General features: G+C 43.7%; 1 protein-coding gene across 8 annotated transcripts in view; it reads right to left on the minus strand.

Moving 5' to 3' along the window:
- Positions 1–19,414, minus strand: part of MEGF11 (multiple EGF like domains 11) — a 380,480-nt gene that overhangs the window by 96,394 nt on the left and 264,672 nt on the right. For all 8 annotated transcript variants that reach the window (XM_075133231.1, XM_075133230.1, XM_048866672.2 and 5 more), the window contains exon 11: positions 13,946–14,120. In XM_075133231.1, coding sequence (XP_074989332.1) covers positions 13,946–14,120 — 175 coding nt within the window. The remainder of the gene's footprint in view (positions 1–13,945; positions 14,121–19,414) is intronic.

A 19,414-nucleotide genomic window follows, 5' to 3' on the forward strand; every position in this document is an offset into this window, starting at 1 on the left:
GTATAATCTAGGGTTTAAATTTGCAGATAATCATTGTTCCTGAGAAAGGACACATTTTCCTTTACTCAGTTTGTTATGTCATTTGATGTAGCTGTGCCAAATATTTAAATGCACGTACATACTGCAGTTGCCACTGGGAAACCTTTTCTAGTGACAGTTTCACTTCATCATTTCACCCTTTCCTTCTCTGAGATGGGGAGGGGATGGGAGAGGGACGGTGATGCTTGTTTAAAGAGGGAATTTAGTGCTCCTGAAAGTTACAGGGCTTGACAGTCCTGAAGACTGAAGTCCTTTATTTAGTCATAAAGCAGTTTCAATACGGCATCAGTGAAGGCTTCCCCATTCTACTCCTCTGAGGGCATCGTATCTCTTCTGGAGACATCAATGCTAGAAGCAAGGGGTTAGTTCAGTTTCTCCACAACCAATCCTGTGGCTTTCCAGCAAGACTAACACAATAATACCAACTAGTGCCACATGTGGCGGGGATGCATTTGGATGTGGGTGTGATGTGTTGCTTTTTCTTCTAAAATCTGACTTTTTTTTATCCCTTGCTGTTTAAATTACATCCTCTTACACTGATTTACCAATGGATGTAACTGACATTGTCATTTACTTCACCTCTGAATTTGTCCTAATATATTAATGTATACAGTAAATCTGCCTTCCTGGGAATAATTCTGAAATTTAGTTTATTGTAAAAGGGTTTTAGTGAAACAGAAACAAAAGAGAAAGCCTGACTTCCTGGAAAGGGTTAGTCAGCAAAATAAAACATACTTCGAGTCCTGTTAGAAGATATATTGTGAGATCTGAGATACAGGTGCATAAATCCCAAAGATCAGAACAAGGAAGTACTGGCTACATTTCTAATGGTGCAACAACCAAAGCCCCTGCTGTGCATAAATAAAGCAGAGAGAATTGAGTGTGGAAACTGACAACAAAACTATACATAATTTGTTTTTTTTCAATGTACTCTGGATTACAGTTATATCTAGTGAATTTTTGTGAATTGGAGCCCATATGTTTTTTCTATGGGCCTATTTCTGCCACTTTACTCATGGTGAGCAGTACTTTACTCCACAAGCAGTCCCACTAAGGAAAATGGGCCAGAATCTCAAATGTGGCCAAACTGTGCTCTGAGCTACCTTTCCACTCCCCCACTGGGGCCACTTGATTTCCCAGTGTCAATTAGAGCAGGCTAAGGGCTGCTCTAGGCTACACCAGCAGTTCCCTAGAGATGTGCCAGTTTCTGGGGATTGCCATAGCACGAGCTATTCCAGTCACACTCTGTCCAGTGCTTAGCACTAATACACCTCACGCATCAAAGGTGGGAAATGTTCTGGCTCAATGGAATTGCTCGTGGCGTGAAGTAATGCTCAGTGTGATTAAAGGGCGGCAGAATCTAGCCTTGTGTGATTTTTCCCCCCTTCACATAATCAGTTACAATAAATTTTCAATACAAATAATTTATTCTGCATATGGGCCTGATTCCAGTAGTAGTTTTATTCCTATGCTCCATATCACCTAGATGTGCATGTTAAAAAAAATACATACAGAATTTAACAAAGATAATGGGCTGGATCCGCAGCTGGTCTAAATCAGCATTGCTCCATTGACATTAATGAAGCTAACCTAATTTACACCAGCTGCCTCACAAGGAAGGGTGGAGAAAGTACCTCTGGCTGCTCCATGAGCTGCTTTCCTGCCAGGCTCTGGAAGCCCCAAGGAGAGCACAATAGAAGCTCACCTAGCTCTGACCGACCTAAGGGAGTGCCTAGTAAAGGATGGCTTCCCTTCCTCACATCACTGCCCAGGGCAGGCCAGGGGAAGGCACGTAGAGGGGAAAATGAGAACAAACAACCAGCTATGGCTCCCTGATTCTCTGACCCAGCCCTGCCCTGGTTAGCCCAATCTAACTTTAAGAAACCATACCACCTGCTGAGGATAACCAGAGCACACTCCACTCGGCCATCCCACTCTGCTCCCTGGACAAGGAGGAAGATGTAGATGTAGGAGCTGGCTATGCCGACTCTACATCTGTTGTGAACGCCTCCATGCGGGGAAAATCCCCAGCTGGGAATTAGGAGTAGTTTCTGCTCCCTTTGCACTGCCTAAGTGGCACAAAGGAAGGGGCCTGTGACAAGGATCTGCCTCCAAGTATTGATTGTGGCCTCTTGCCTTTTTGGAACTAGTACATTTGGCCCCCAACTGAGAAGGCTGCTCAGCTCTGCAGTAGGGAGGTCAGCATAAGCAGAGCGCTAAACATACCATCTAGCACTCGATAGCATCCTGTGGTTTTTGCAACACTCCCTGGAGGTCCAGAAGTCAATGACTGGAGTCCATCATTTGCAGATGTCGTCTTTTTTCCTCTGTTACAGATATACTAGAGAACTGGCAGTATTCCCCGTCTTTGTTAACCACTTCAGGACACCGCTGGTGGGAGAATTCAATGGGAAGCAAACTACACCTCAGAGAGCCATTGATGCGCCAGCCCAGAAGGGACTGTGAGGGATTACAGGGCTTGAACCTGGGCCCACGGATCTGCAGGCAGAGCTCAGACCATGGTTGCTACCCAGCAGCTCACCTGAATAACTGGCGAAGTTAGCCAACAAAGTGCTAGCTCACAAAGGGACCTGCCCACAAAGCTCCCGACTGGGGGTAACTTCCAGCACCACCAGCTGGCTGGGGAGCTCTATTTAAACCAGAAAGAGGCAAAGGAAGTTGTCTGAGAAACTAGAGGAATCCCTGATTGGTTGCTGCCATGGACTCTGCTTGCTTACCAGACTCCGATGCCCTGCCTTCCTGTCCACCTTGTCCTATCCCCATCCGTTCCTGGTTCCTGCCTCACTCCAGGTCCCAGTTCCTATGTCCCACCCTTGAGCTCTGACCTTTGGTGTGGCACCTGACTAGCCCATTAGACATGACTGTCCAGGCCCCATTCACTCCAGGTCATGTACTCCAGCCCCCTGTGCTAAGTCAGGACGAAGTAAACCCAGACCATCTCTGACATGTGTTTGCCTACCCTGTTCTTAAAAAACTCCAGTGATGCCATAAAAGGCACCTTCTCGCCTACACAGCAAGAACTGAACAGCCCAGCAGGTGCTGGCTTTAGGCTGAGGTACGTCACCTTTTGTGCAGCCGGCATGTAACATGACTTTCACTTCAATCATCCCACACAAAGTACAGCAACCCTGTAGTCCAAAAAGTGACAATACACTGGGCCAAACCCTTTCCTGGGTGAGTCTACTCACGGCAATGGGCTTGCACCAGGGATGAATTTGGTCCATCATATTTTTCAGCTCTACATATTTATGGTTCTACCAGACTGAACTGGGCAATTTAATATGCATATATTGCATTGTCTGCTTAACATAATTGTAGTCACTGCTACTACCCTGATCTGTGCATGTTCATTAAAAAAAAAAAAAAAAAAAAAAAGACCCTGGTTTCAGCTCTTATTGAATTGTCAGAATACTGAAGACACACACTATAAAATCACGGCAATACCTGCACAGTTAAGAGTGTGCACACGTTAACACAAACATGTATATACACACAGACAGTAAATATGGCTTCAACTCTAAGCCACGTTTAGCTGAAGCAAAGACCCCATTGGCAGACAAACAAGATATGTGCAGTTTTCAAAGTGTGCGTGCATGACCACCCTGAAAAAACAGAGACTAGTATCTGGTAGAAGTTCTATTACACGCACGACATGCAAAGTTACGCTGGGATTTTGGACTTACGTGCACTTTTCTAAAAAAGGATAAAATTGAGCCCTCAGAGACCACAGTTAAATAGAAAACGAAATGAAAAACTAATCAATGATTTACATTCTATTGTAGTGGTTTTTGCAACCCTTAAATTTTCAATCTGAACTAGAAAGAGAATCAACCAGCAACTATGCAAAGAACTGTCCACAGCTACGCAAATAGCACCAATGAAGATATTTAAGTTTAGAAGCTTAATAGTTGGAGACAAAAACAAACAACATATTTCCCTGCAAAATTCGTATCAAATAACTCAGTCTGCAGTTAGGTACTGAGCCCCTCTGGTACTGGATGAGACTTCAGAAATGGAAATAAAATTTGACATAGCCACATTGCCAATTAAAGGTGAAACAGAAGCAATATGTCAACTGGTAGCAGAGAGAAGCATTCTGAGTTCCTATAGGAAACTAGCTCCTTTGGACCCACCTACGAAATTCTGGAGTATTGAGGTAAATAGAACAGCAGCAGAGTTTACAGAAAAAAGTAAACAAAAGAAGAAAGAGGAGGAGAATTGGGACTTGACTACAGCTGTTATCAGATTATACATGCTGCATGTAATTGAACAAGTATTAAAAAGGGGGACAACAGACATGGCTCATTAACAGAGGAAGGCAATTCTGTTCTCATGTAAATCTGGGGCAAGTCCATGGAAGCCAATAATTGATGCTAAAGTAAACCTGGAGTAATGGAGCAGAATTTGGCCTTCCCAGTTCAGATTCAAAGGCTCCTCCACTGGAGAGAGAAAAACAAAACAAAGGAAGTTCCTAAGGGAGATCTGAAGAAAACTGCAGGGATTTCAAAGCAAGAGTCGTAATTTCTGCAAACCATGCAGAACCACTGTGAACCGCATCCACTGACCTTGCTAAATATTCCAGCACAATAGTTTACCTCTTGAAAAGCACACAACAAATGCCTGTGGGTGTAAGGGGATCCTTTATTATGTCCCCTACAGCCAGAGGCTGATGTGAACATTGTCAGGTTTACGGACACACAGACTTCCAGACAGTGCAGCTGCCAGTGATCCGGCAAAAAGGCCTAATTGGTCAGCAGAAGCTCCAAGGGGAGAATGAGGACAAGTTTAACAGGCAGCAAGCACCTGGTCTGTTGGTATAAAAAGCAGCTGGGAAGCAGCTGAATCTGAAAGCCTGGAAATGGATAGGTGGTCTCCCAATAACGACCCTACTTCGGGATCAGGTTGCCGGATGTCTTACTGTTTTACATTCTGGGGCTGAGAAAAAAAAGCCTTCCTCTCTTGCAATTGGCCAGCTTCCTGCTAAACCATTTTTTCCAATTCTAGAGGCTGCTGCTCTGGTAGTGCCATCCCACAGGGGACCAAGTTTTCAAAAAGGTGTCTACAATTTAACAAAAATAGAACACCGTTTGGGATGAATGTAATGCTTGTGAAAGGTGCCAGGATTGACAGGTCTAAGGGATGGAGTTCTCTATTTATTCACAGAAACACTACAGCCCTGGATTGGTATTATAAGATTGGTCACATGGCCCCATCATTGACCTTGACCTTGAGGGTGAAAGGGTGGTTCAGTCTGGCAGCAAGTTTGCCAATCAGTGCCAACAGAGATGGGATTAGTGATGTGGATACCTGCCTACTGGGAGCTGGACTGAGACCAAATTCATTTCATACAGGTCATTGAACAGCCAACAGAAGATAATATTCAATCTGTACTGATTTAGCCCAGATTTGCACCAGTAGCCAAAGGATGAAAGGCTTATCTCCTGGACCATCCAGTCCCCTATGCCCACAAAAATGGCAAGGGCAGCTGTTTTGGACATGCAGATGCAGATCTTTTATGCAAACAGACAGGTTAGCAAATTCAGAGAAAATTTTGCAGGGGTATCAAGGTGGGACCCAATGAGGACCTTCTGTTGGCCTCTGAGCATTTAGTGGGGGGACTCTCAGGGACAACAAGTCATTCACCTGGCTGAGCCCATTTTTGCACTGGAAAGCCAAGCCTTCTTAAAACATTTGCCACATTAGGCATCCTTGCCAATAACCAAATGAGAGTGGCTACTCTACCTGGACATGAACAAAGACAGTTCCTGGAAATGGTTTCAGGATGTCTGCTTCTCAAAATCAACTTGTGACAGGACGGTGGCCCTCCAACTGCTGGTCCTGGATGGTGAATGGTAAAAACCAACGAGGTGGAGATGCTGGAACTTATTAGGGTAGAAGGGTGCTGTAAAATATGGATCATGCCATAGAGGGCTCTCTTGGACACCGGTGAATGGAGGCCTTCAGGCATGCAGTCCGACTGACAGAGAAACTTTCTGTAGGACTTGGAAGTATCAATGACTAAAAACACTTTCTTTCACCGCTGTCTCACCAGAAAACTCAATCTCCCACCTCCTGGATGAGGGTCAGGCTGGTGCAAGATGCAGTTGCCTGCCTCCTCCATGGTTTAGGTTGCCATGAGCTCAACAAATTTGTGCTCTAGTCCCTCTATCGGTTCCCAGTGCAGTTGTGCAACGAGTCTTGGGCATTGATCCTAATCTTCAAAGCAATTAACAGGTCTGGTTCCAGTTACATTACAGACTGCATCTCCATCTATGAACCACCAAGACAATAACAATTATCTGGGCAGTGAAGATCACTAAATCCAGAACCAAGTGTGTGGGAGCTGGGGATAAAGCATTCTCAGTGGAGTGGACCTGGCTGTGGAACGAACTTCCAGACACGGTCAGATTAATCCAGAGTGGACAATGTTAGCATCCTACCTCTCATTCAGGTCCATAACCTGGGCATCATCTTTGAGGCGGCCTTCTCTCTAGACCCACCCATCCACAATGTGTCTAAATCTTGTACTTCTTTCAGTACGCTATCTATCTAAAACTCTCATCCAGGTCTTTGCTACCATGCACCTCAACTAGTGCAACCTCCGTCTGGCCTTGACAAAAGCACCTTGGCTCCTCTAAAATCCATTCAAAACACTGCAGCCAAAAATCATCTGCCTGGCTCATTGCTTTGATCATGTCACTCCTTTGTTTGTATCCCTCCATTGGCTCCCCCTCTTCCACCACCACAAACTGGTCTTCACTTTTATAGCCCTTCATGGTTTACCCCCGCCCCACATATGATCCCTGTCTCTTAACTTCCTGAGTCGCTGAGGTAGTGGAGATGGGTTCACATAGGCATTCCTTCGCTCTGGCAAGATACCAAGCCATGGCTGACAACAATGACCAGAAAAAGAGGCAAAATATAGGAAAGGACACAAAATGCCCCATTTTGTGGCCTCACTCCACCTCAGACAGTTAATCCCCCTAGGGACAGTTATATGACTACAGGGGAAGAAAACAAAAGAAGGGGCAATAAATGGCATGTTGAAAAAACATCCAGGGAGGAGGAAGAGTCCAAAGGCTGATAGAATAAAGACAGGTTGCTTCCCTATCATGCTCCAGGTTCAGACTCTGGCCCACAAAGTCCTTTTTATTTTAGGGACCTTGATGCAAGGTGTTTTTTTGCTCTTGCAACTGATTATTGATTCAGCCACACCTTGCTAGCACCTGAGCAAAAAGCCACATGTGCAGCCTCTCTGTCGGCGGTTGCCACTACTACAAGCCATTCACCTTTATTCTGAAGCAATGGATTACAAATACACATGGGCAAGCAGAAAATACAACTTGTTTGTGCCGTTATGTAATCTGTGAAATAAGACTGGGCAAACTATTTTTGTTGCCTGTAATATTCCAGTTGATTCTACAATCGCTGTGCCACAAAACTTTCCCCCTCCCCACCACCAGCCAGTAAAATGTATATTGGTGATTGGTAACAAAAACACCATGATAGAAGAGTTGAATTTATTTTATACTTATAAATGAAAAGAGCTGTTCACAAAGGGGGGTAACCGATATGCTCGGTAAATCAAGGATAAAAGGAGAGAGGCTCTATTGAAGATTTTTTCCCCTCTTTTTTAAAAAAAAATCTTTTGATGAGGTGCCCTGTTGCTCTGAGATGAGCTTCCACTGAAGTACTTTTAGAATTGCCTCAAAGAGAAACTGATCATTTAAATGAATTAAAGACCCCAAAACAGATCCACTATCTCAACCCCAGGATAATTTTCCATATCAAGAATTCTGTGAAGTTTATAAAATACCTTTACTACTGAATCAAGGGTTTATACGACCATGAAGAATCTCATTCATTTGCCAATATTGCTTCTGAAATGGTGAAGGATGGTACATTTGTAATAAAGATGAAAGCAAAAATGAGGAAGAATGTGAATCTTCTGATACATTTATATTTATCAATCATGAGTGTTTGAGAAAGCACTGGCCCTTTAAATTCCTCCTGATCTGCATGGGATTTCTACCCTGCTTGGTAAATTCAGCTGAAGAACACTAGGTTTCTGTAAGATGCTGCCTTCCTTCAAGGAAGAGGAAATTTTAAAGGGCCAGGACTGGAGAGTGCGTACCAGATGTTGTTCTGTTATGAGGGAGAAAAAGAATGAGGAAGATTTGGTGTAGGTTGAGATGGTTACATCACATAATGGAACGTGACAAGACATGACCAACATTCAGGACAGAAAGACAGTCACTTTCTGTACATGCATCTACACGGTCAAGGATGTTCTTATTTGACCCTCTCTACCATGCATCATTGCTAATTTAAGTTACATTCTGGAACAATGCATCTCTTCCCCCCAATTCTTTCCAGGAGGTTACTATCTTCGCTATTGTGGTCCCAAGATTCTTTGCCCCCAGGCCAAAGTGATGGGTGAATAAGGGCTGCAGATGAAAGAAAGGCTTTTCTCTCTTTTGTGTATTCCCTTCAAGGATCCAGGGACAGATGTTGTGTGCGCCAGAGTCCAGAGGGAACACTCAACAGACCACTTCAGTCTCCCTTTACAATGTGGAAAAAGGCAGTTGGTGATTTTATTCATTTTGGTGTGGGCCGTGCAGGCCTATTTGTTTCTTTTACAGGAGCTGAAGACTGGCCAGAGATTTTTGTTTGCGTTAACTGATGGATTGTTAGGTTTGTTCTGTATATTGTGGTAGATTTCTATTTAATTAGACTATACAGTGTCCACCCTGTTATTTATGGTGTGTTACAGAGGATAGATTCTACTCCAAACGTGTGCAGAAATGTATACGTAAACTCAAAGGCTGAATTTGTTTCTCAGTGGTGGACCAAGTATTGCATTCAGAAACTACCACTTAACACACAACATTAAGGACTCAGACACACTTGGGCCCAAAGTCCTCAAAACTCGAAGTCCTTCTCCAGACAAAATCCCCGCTGAGCTCAATAGGAGTTACATACACATAAGGACTTAAAGATCAGGATAGAATCTAAAGACACCCCTTTATTAATATTTTTAAAATCCAGTTTTGATGGAGTAATAACAAAAGATTCAAATGACTATAGATGCATAATGCAAAGTCATAACTGGGCAAGCCTAAAGGACTCAGAGGCATATTCCAAAAGAAAAATCATCTCTTATAAAGAGATTATTTTTACAGTTTCCATCCCTTTCCTTACCATATAATACAGGGATGGGTCTGAATGGGGACTACCAATATAGTCAAGAAAAAAAGAAGTGTCAGAATGAATTCTTTCATTTTGGTGATGAAGAGCTAGCTTTGCTTGCCAGCATGCAGGATTCAATAAAAATAGACAGGTCTTCAAAAAACTGCAGCATAGATAGATGAAGCCTTTAAAGTAATATAAGTTCTGTCACCTAGATATGAAATATAGATTTGAGCACCCACCAAAGTAAAAGCTGACCAAACACTCCATCTACAAGCGTTAAAGTTTGCTGAAAGTGTCTTGGCCTGAGAAATGTTCTAATGCCATATCTCCTTACAACACCAGATAGCAAAAAAGAATATGAAGGTAAATACGTTTTTCAAAGGAAAAACAAAACACCCACAAAGGAACAAAGCCATAAAGCCAAGTAAGATCTCAGTAGCTAGTTAGCCATAGTTTCTCAGAGAGCTGCAATTAGTTGCAGAATGGAGAGTGTGAACTTTTCAGCCTGATTTCAGCAGCACATATAATGACTTGAGTAACTGGAAAGCTGATAGGTATGTGCTGAGGGTTGGTTTCAAGATTTCCTTGCCAGACAGAAGGTCAGGATTCCTGTGGTCTCCTGTCATATTTAATTCATATCCTCTGGCCTTCTTTGCCTCGTTTATTGAATTACAGGAATAAAATTGAGTGAACCAAAAACAAAAGAAGAAGGGTCAGGGCAAATCCTGACTTCACTTACACCCCATTAGCACCATCGCCTTGAGTGGGCTTGTAACAGGGTAAGTGAGGGCAGAATCTGGCCTTTAGACTTTTGGAAAACAGACAAAATGCTAAAAACTTGGGAAGGGAGGACACAGCGAGTCAGTGTAACCCCTGCTGCCACCTCCATTATTACTCTCAAGTCATTTATCACGAGGAACACAGAGTGACTTTCTGTGGCAGGGGTGAGTGGGTGGAACTGCTACCATTAGAGAAGTTTCCTCCGCTTTAATCCCCAGTTTACAGTGGCACCCTGTATGTGTTGATCAGATTCTTTCTGTGTCACAAGTGTGCATTCCCAAAATACAGGTCCGGTTGCGGGAGGGCTTTTCAAATCCCTGATTGGTGGTTAAGCAGCTCAGTAATCAGGGGCTGTCCTCATGCATGTTTATTAAAAACGCCACAAACTAACTTCCCAGCGGGCTTGCTTGTCATTACAGGTTCTCAGATCCCCTGCACAGGAGAGGCTCAGCAGCTGCAGGACCTACTACCGCCCTGATGTTGCTGGAGCAGCTCTGCAGCCAGCGGGGAGAAGATTCTGTTCTCCTCAACTCCCATGGACCCCCCCATCACACAACCCACTTTCTGCCTGTACACTGGGTCCAAGGTCGGAACTGAAATGTATTAATAATCATTCGTCTCCCCTAGCCAATGCCCCATTACCTCAAAACAGACAAAACACTTCCATCTGTATTATAAAGAGGCCACCCTCTGGGCCACCTCACCACATACACACGGAATCCTTCCGCCACCGTCTGGGTCACCTCACCACATACACACGGAATCCTTCCGCCACCGTCTGGGCCACCTCACCACATACACACCACAACCGTCTGCCTGCTTCTTCTTCAGCATCAATGGCAGCTCTTCCTCCAGCCTAGTTACAATGTCCCTTCCCTCATGCTGGTGAAACAATGCTGCTCTGATTGTTTCCATTTCCCAGGTGCTGATGGTCACACGCAGTTGAACTGTTACAGGGAAAGAAAAAGTGCCAGTGTGTGGACTGTCATCAGCTCAGACAAAGTTCCTATCTGCTGAAATTTGCCATCTGCCCTATACATTAGCAGATATGTAAAGATATAGATGTAGGCATGTCCTCGGTGGCTACATGCAATGTTTGGAACTACAGGTCATCTGCATGGCTAGAACCTATAGACTTCAGCTCTACAGCACAGACTACTACCTCTTGAGCTAACAGAATAACTCTGGTTTCAGAGGAACAGCCGTGTTAGTCTGTATTCGCAAAAAGAAAAGGAGTACTTGTGGCACCTTAGAGACTAACCAATTTATTTGAGCATGAGCTTTCGTGAGCTACAGCTCACTTCATCTGAAGTGAGCTGTAGCTCACGAAAGCTCATGCTCAAATAAATTGGTTAGTCTCTAAGGTGCCACAAGTACTCCTTTTCTTTTTGCAGAATAACTCTGTCACCTTCAGAAGTAATTGGCTGTTATCTTCCATGCTAGCCATGAGATAGGGATGTGACACCTTACATGGGAGTTACATATTCATCTGAAGACTCTGTTGGCAGTGGGCTAGATTCTGTTCTCACTTCCACCAATGTAAATCTGAACTCTGTTACACTAGTGCAAATCCACCGTAAGCGAGGGAAGCAATTAACTCCAGTGAGTTATTCCTGGCAAGGTCAGGACTCAGTTAAACACAATTAGGAATATGGGAAAATTGCACAGATCAGTTAGGTTTTTCAGACATCCCTTTGGGCTGGTCTACACACAGTTTTTGTACCACTTCAACTATATTGTTAAAGTGGTCTAATCCCCTAGTGAGGACACAGTTTTACTTACTGTACATTTGCAGAAACAAGTTAGACCCATACAGGCCCCTTTAATACCAGCATTAGTCACTTTTTGGAGACATCTGTGTGGAAATCTGGCAGCAGATTTTCACCCAAAATGCCATCAAGGAAAATAAAGATATAAAATGATCTGAAACCGCATCCAAGACGTTTTAGCTGGCCAATATTTTGCTTTGGCATTTGAATTTTTAGAAGTGGCCCACCTAATAAAGATTTTCACAGCTATACTGTACGTTTTTATTTTAAAACTTAAAATCTGTTTAACTTCCAAAAATTTAGCAAACTACTCACACGCATTTCAACTTATTTCTACTTAAATACATTTAGCAAAGGTGACCAGATGCTTTGTGTTTTTAATGGCTTGTTCTACGTCCCAACAAAATTTCCCAGTTTTGGCTGCATTCGCAGATGACTCATTTTGAAACCCTGCCCAGCTGCCCTGACACAGACGAGGCATGGCACAGTTAAAAAAACAGACCATCTGTGCAAGAGAAGTGGGTAGAGGGAGTTCTTTGCCAGGAAAAGGTCCTGCCATTTCTTGGTCACTACACTTTCTAGCTATCCAACAAACTGAAACGTTCTGGGTCCAACCTATTTGCCTTTCCAGCTATTGTACATTAAACAGTTTCCTATCTTACATGAAACCTTTTACCTTACCCTGCTATAGCAGCTTCTGTTTAGATCCAACACTTTTGTACAATGTCTGATTTTTATCTCACATTAATTCTTTGCAATTACATGTCACAGTTGCTGCCCTCTGGGCTACATCAACCAAGCTTCACATTAGGGAAAAAAGCACGAAACAATTCATTTATGCCAACGCCGACTAATTAGTTCTGTCCAGCTCCATACCAGTAGCACTCTTATTGTCTGTGCTGCCATGTGCCAGACACCCACATTCAGAAACACTCCATTCACACCTAGGGCTGGTGGAGTCCAAGGGCAAAATTCTACTCTGACAGCTCCCCACTGCTCCAGGAAGAGACATGTGTACATATCTGGAGCTGAATCTGGTCTCAAGCCTGTCACTGAGATGAGATGCTTTGTGACTTGAGAGGGTTCTGGCCCCACTGTATCTACAGCACGACCTGCAGGCTGCTCCATGGAGGAGCATTAATATGTGCTCCCCACCCAGGAGATGGAATGTGCCGCAAAGTGAGCTCAGCGGGGCAGAAGTGATTCGAGGTGGGGAGAAAAGGTGTCCGAGATTCTGCCGAATCTTCCTTGCAGCCTATATTCTATAGCATCTGAAAGAACTACTGTAACTCGATTCATCTGGCATGCATATGAATGACAAATACACTTCAGAGGCAATAAATTAGCAATTTCAAGGCTTTACTTCCCCTCATGGACTAATTGCCAGAGATTATAGTACATTATGAGAAGGCAATGATACTAATGCCTAAATATGCTTCAGTGACTATAGAGCTATCCTCAATAACCACGCTGCTTAAATGTCTGTGCAAGAAGGATCTTCATTATGAAATTAAATATTATTTTGAAGCAAGGTTATAGGAATTTACTAGGCTTCATCTTTGCAGTAATGCAGTCTGGGAACAATATATATTGCAATATATATTTTTACTAATAGGAAGAGTAAAGGGTCCCAAAATATTTGTATGTTGTAAATCTGAATGGTATTCCTGGCAAGAAAGAGGATCTTTATTTTACAGTTGCTATTAGCATGCTGTGGGCTTGATTCCTCCCTCTTTCTTATGCTGGTTTTACAGTGGTTGATTGACTCCTGATTTATTCCTATGTTAAGGAGTGGAGAATTAGGCTCCATGGACTATATTTTTTAAAATGCCCAAGCAAGTTAGTTGCCCAACAACCACTGACTCCCCATAGGAGTTAAGCACTTACCTACCTTAGGCACTTTTGAAAATCCTACCCCACACATCTAAAAATATATACTTCATTGAGTCAACTGCTAAAAAGCATAGGCTCAACTCAGAACCTGCAGTAGGGGACAAAGGAGGCTTAAACCATCACTGCACTCCCCCCTTGCTGGGGACAGCAGCTGGGGATCATCAGAATAAAGGACCATGAGACTTAATTCCTCTTTTATTTTTTGCAGGCACCCCATGTTAAATACCCAGTTATTTTTGTCTCTCTCTCACCATAAATCCTGGAGCACAGGTGCATTTCCCTGTCACACTACCACAATCTGCACCATTCTGGCAAAGGCAGGTCAGCTGGCAGCCTTCACCATAGTATCCAGGAGGACAGGTGTCGTTGCAATAGAGTCCAGCCGAGCCAGCTTTACAGGTACATTCTCCAGAGAGTGGATGGCAGCTAATGAAGAAAGACAGGCATTACGGAGAGGTACAGATGAATAAACAATCTTCGTTGTAAATAGCAACAAAACCTGAAAGTAGAAAATTCCAAGTCAAATATCTGCCAGAGTTAGATTATAAACTACAAAAAAGCTAAAATTTGCTCAGGGCAGCTATAAAAGGCAGGAAATGTCTGGCTGAAGGTGACACGACGCCAACCTGTCACAGGCATTCAGAAACCTGCAAAGAGCAGATGATTTCACACACCGTGGCATTTGCTCTTTTCCCCCCATTCAAATCAATGGGAGTTTTGGCACAGACATCAATGGGGGCCTTACATAAACTGCAGTATTTAGGCACAGTATGGTCAGTTTAGGATGGGCAGGGGCTCGGAACAATTTGAAGGTAACAATAAACTAAAGGAGGAGGAGATCACTGTGTAGTGATCAGAGAGAAAAAGAGCTCTGAACAGAATCCCTTCCAAGCCTCCTGGCACAGAGGTGAGTGACTACAGGACAGAAAATTTCAGAAAGAGCAGCGAAACCAGACAGAGGGAAAGTAGGTGGGGAAAACTTTTCTCTTGCAGAAAAGACAATGTCTGGAATCCTCAGCTACATCAAATGGGCTCAGCACAGCCACGGTCCTGAAGCTGTGCACAGGGCTGGAATCAACGGGAGTCCTGGGACAAATTCTCCGCTGTGCAGAGAGGCGAGCCAGGGCCTCTGTGAGCGTGACACAACAGAACTCTCTAGGGTACCTGAATGCTGAATAGTGAGTGTTTCCAATAGCCATGAAGGGCCATTTCTGGCAGCAGAAAGGGGCCAAAGTATAAATAAAAATCAAGCTCTAAGGGCCAGATTGTGCCTGGTCCTTGAGCAGATCCCAAGGTGGGTAGGGGACAAGCATCCTTCTTCCCTTTGTCCCTGCACCACCTCCCCCGCTACCATGGAGCAGCCAGTGGGCACCTCCTTGTACTTCCCCACCACTTCCTCCTCTCTGTGCAGAAACTGCTTCTCCTAGCTCCCCCTGGGGCACTCGCCATGCAAAGGGGGCATGACCATCACCTTGCCTTTCCTCTACACTGACCAGTGAAGCCAACTGGATGCAGAGGGTGTTACAGGCTCCAGGGGATGAGCTTCTCCTGCGTGCTGCACTATGGGGAGAAGTGGGAGCTTCTTCTCGGGGAAGCACTATGCTCCTTCCGCCTCCGCACCATTAGACTATGGTGCCTTAATGGCACCTTCTGGCCCTAGGGTAGAGAGAAGAGGAATAACTTTGCGACAAGTGAGGATTTCCTCTCCTAGTCTCGAAGGTAAAATCTATAGAGAGAGAACATCCTAGGAATCTTCTTCCTGGTTCCTACCAATCTAGGCTCTATTTATGATTTATAGTTACTTGTTGGCATGGCTGGACTGAATGGGTTTCTTCGTAGCTATACCATTAATATCCTCTGTGTTCATTTTAAAGGTAACCTCATAAAGCCTGGCTTGTGAGCCTATTTTATGCTCTCATTGGTAGAAGAGATTAGTTACATATTGTTGTGACTAAGAATCACCACATTTTGCGACTGTCATATGTTTCATCATAAATAGTGTTTTACTGACTAATTAAAACAATTCATCAGCCTAATGAACCACCAGCCATGAAATTCTTCTGACAAAGCATCCCCCTGAAATGATGGTTGCTCACACAGCACCTCTTAACATTTAGATAAAAATAATAAAAGCTCATTTTTTCTCCCTGTGCATCTATTCATCATTATCTAATGGGAGCAGAAAGCCAAACATTAAAGGAATATTTCTGAAGAGGATTTTTTTTTCGTTTCTTTGGTTTTGTTTCTACTGCACGTATTGTAGGGTTTCACCAGTGCGGCATCTGTTGTCTAAATTAAATCTTTCAAAAATAATATATGATCACAGCAGTTTGAATCAGTCTATGACAATTCAATTGAAAATACTCTACCCCGTAAGCATTTCTGCTTGAAGGCTGGCTCTTTTATCAAATAGGACAGCTTTTTTGCATGGGATGCAGGCTATTTATTAAGGGCAAAATTAATCCTAACACTCACAACAAAGCTAGCATAAACTGGCATTGTGCAGGGAGCTGCAAAAGAGTTGGGGGGATGGAATCTGCCCCCAGGCCCACTAGCAGGGGTGTGGAAGCACTGTCTCCCTTCCACGGAGCCAATTCTATTTCCAGACTAGAAGAGGGCAACGATCTTGCACATGCAAGACAGAAGCTTGTGGCCTCTAGATTCATATAATTAGCCTTTTATACCAAAGTCCCAGCATACTAGTGAAATTAGACTGTTTTTTTTCTTCAGGCCCAGCACTCGTACTGCTTAGGATTCTTCGAAAGGTATGGTCTGTATGTTCCATTAAAGAGTGCTGTTACCAGAGAATTAGGAAAATTCTCTAAATAAATCTCTGAGCTTTATGGTATCTTTTTTATATTCTGTGGAAGTAGAAACAGTAGGTCAACATCCCATAGAGATACAGTGCACTGAAACATAACATTAATCTTTGATAGCCAGGTTGTATTGATGGACAGACTTACTCATGGACTTAGACTGGCTTCTATGCCAGATGTCAGAAAACCTGAGTTCTCTTCCTGATTCTGCCACCATTATTATAAGACCTTGGTCAAGTCACTTACCCTCTCCCTGCATCTCAATTTTTCCACCTCTAAAATGGGATAATGATGCCCTTTGAGATTTATAATTGATAGCACCATACAAGTATTGAGATATTATTACGGAGACTCTGGTACTTGTAAAAAATACCACTGCATTCTAATGTCAGTAGAGTTACATAAAAATCTAAACGAAACCCCTTGTCATGAAAACAGAGAGAGATTTAGGAATCTCCTTTTCTGTTTCTTCTTCTTTGTATCAGCATTCTGTACAAATCCAGTCAATGTGTAAACTTAACTATATATAGAATTTAGTGAATTTAATTCACCACATACAGTAGGTCAAGGTGATACAGTTTTAGATTTTAGACACTGGAAGGTACAAGTTTTAAAGTAAGGCACAGGTAATTCCACTAACAATCAGATAGATGTGCATAATTCTTCCCTCCCCATTTTGAAAATGCCCCCTTCAAGCCCATCTGTCTACATTATGCTCTGGCAGCCTGATGGATAACATGTAAAAGAAGTTTCTCCCTGCCAGCCAATAAGCTGAAATTAAGAAACACAAACAATACAGACAATCCAATGGGCTGGTAAGGTAACACAAGACCTGCAGACGAATCAGAGAAGGCAATCTCACTAACATCTGCTTTTCAATCTCTTGCAGCAAGGGGACATTCATTTGCCCTCATGCTCTTACAACACCTTGCCACGTGTGCTTCTATGTTAAACCGCGTCTTATCAAATAGGATTACTTTAAAATGTACCCCCATGTTAGGAAGGAGAGATGTGGAAGAGATAGAATGAATGCAAAGGGCCAACCGTGTCCCTGGCATCAGGCCCAAGTAGCCAGGCTGGGGGCACGGGAGAAATGGAAATGGGGAGTGGTCTCCCCTCAGACACAGCATAACAGTGGAGTTGCTCTGGGGCTGCTAGTGCAGACCGCAGTTTAGAACAGTCTCCTCTGCTCCTGCACTCCCATGTAAAAGCCGTACATTACCCCCACCCTGTTATTTTGCTATAGTTAACATCAGCTCGACTCCTATTAATTATTTGCTGCAATTTTCCATTGTTGGTGCCCTCCCCCTCTCAATTTCCCTTTAAGAAATATTTTTTAGGGTACATCTACACTGCAATCATGGGGTGCGACTGCAGCTCATGTAGACAAACCCCAACCAGTGTTAATCTAGCAAGCAGAGCAGTGAAGGCACAGAAGCATTGGCTTCAGCATGGGTTAGCCACATGAGTAATGACTCAGGGTTCCAGGTGGGCTCGTACATGTGAGCTGAAGCACAAGGAGTCACAGTTCCCTTCTTGCTCTGCCTTTGCTGGTGAGGACAAAGGTTTGCTGCTGGCCCGTGCTAGCAGTAAATTGCTAACCCTCATCGCTGGCTCAGCTGCACTGGCCAGCTAGTTGGGAAGATGAAACCAAGATTTCGCCCATCTCCTGGGCATAAGGGAATAAGCCCTTTGTACTCTTGCACACCTGCTCTCAACATCCAGGTAGACACTAGGCAGGAGTGGGGGTTCTTACACCTTTACATTCCTCTGCCTCCTTGGGTATACAGTTCAAGTCACAATCAAGCCTTTTATGCTTAGTGCTGGGATTGGCTGAAACCCTGTACGGAAGTTCTCAGAATGCCTTGGTGCAGGAATTATTGGGCCTTTGTTATGCAGGCGGCTAGACTAGATGATCATAAATGGTCCCCCCTCAGGCTTTATAATCTCTGATTCTGTGAAAAGCTGATCTTGTATTTCAAATCATGTTCTCCCCGCCTCCCCCGCAAAAAGCTACAGTTTAAGCTAGTTGTCCAAGGACTGAACTGAAAAGGACAAAACCACTGACAGAAAAAGAAGCCGGCCTCTCCCTCCATCCTATCCAGTGGTTAATAACATTATCCCAGATCGTTAAGGTCTCAAAACAAACTAGCCATCAGCTTTTAATGGCATTTTTGGAAAGCAGATGGCTGTCAGAAACTGAGTCATTTTGGAAGCCAGCAGCCCCAGGAGAAAGAAAATCTGGGTAAGGAATGCACTGCATGGGACCAAGTAGGAAGTCTGTACAAAGAGTTGTTCAAAATATGGAATGTCTTTGGAGAAGGTCATTTCCTATCAGCTCAGACACTCCTTGGCTCAGAAATTGACAGGATTCTGCAGAGTTCATTGAAAAGTGGAAGGCTGAAATACCACACATGAATGAAAGAACATTTACAGCTCTACAGCTTGCTGATATCTCTCTGTTCCACAACAGTGGTGATAAGATGCAGGGAAAAAACAGATTATTATCAATGGAGAGACTAGACTCATTTATTAAGGAGAGCGAGATATCATCTTGAGCAGAGGCTGCTGCAAGTGAAGCTGATGGGGCAAGGATGGAAGGAAAGGCATCGGAAGCACTGGCTGGGCAGCAACCAAGAGCAGATCAGCTATAGAAAGTAACTAACTATTACAGGGGATCAAAGCTAAGAGGGGCCTTGATCGACCAACATTTAGAGTCTCTCTAAAAACATGTGCCCTAGCCCTCCTTGACACACTGTTCATCCTAGCCTGTCACCACACAATGCAGGTTCTTCCAGCCAGCCCAACCAGCCACCCCAAAAGGATCTTCTTTCTACTCCCTCAGAGTGTGCTCATCTTTCTTACACTCCTAGCTGAGTCCTTCATCTTCCTCCATGGGAGGTG

Source organism: Caretta caretta, chromosome 10 (genome assembly GCF_965140235.1).
Source record: "Caretta caretta isolate rCarCar2 chromosome 10, rCarCar1.hap1, whole genome shotgun sequence".
Classification (NCBI taxonomy): Eukaryota; Metazoa; Chordata; order Testudines; family Cheloniidae; genus Caretta; species Caretta caretta.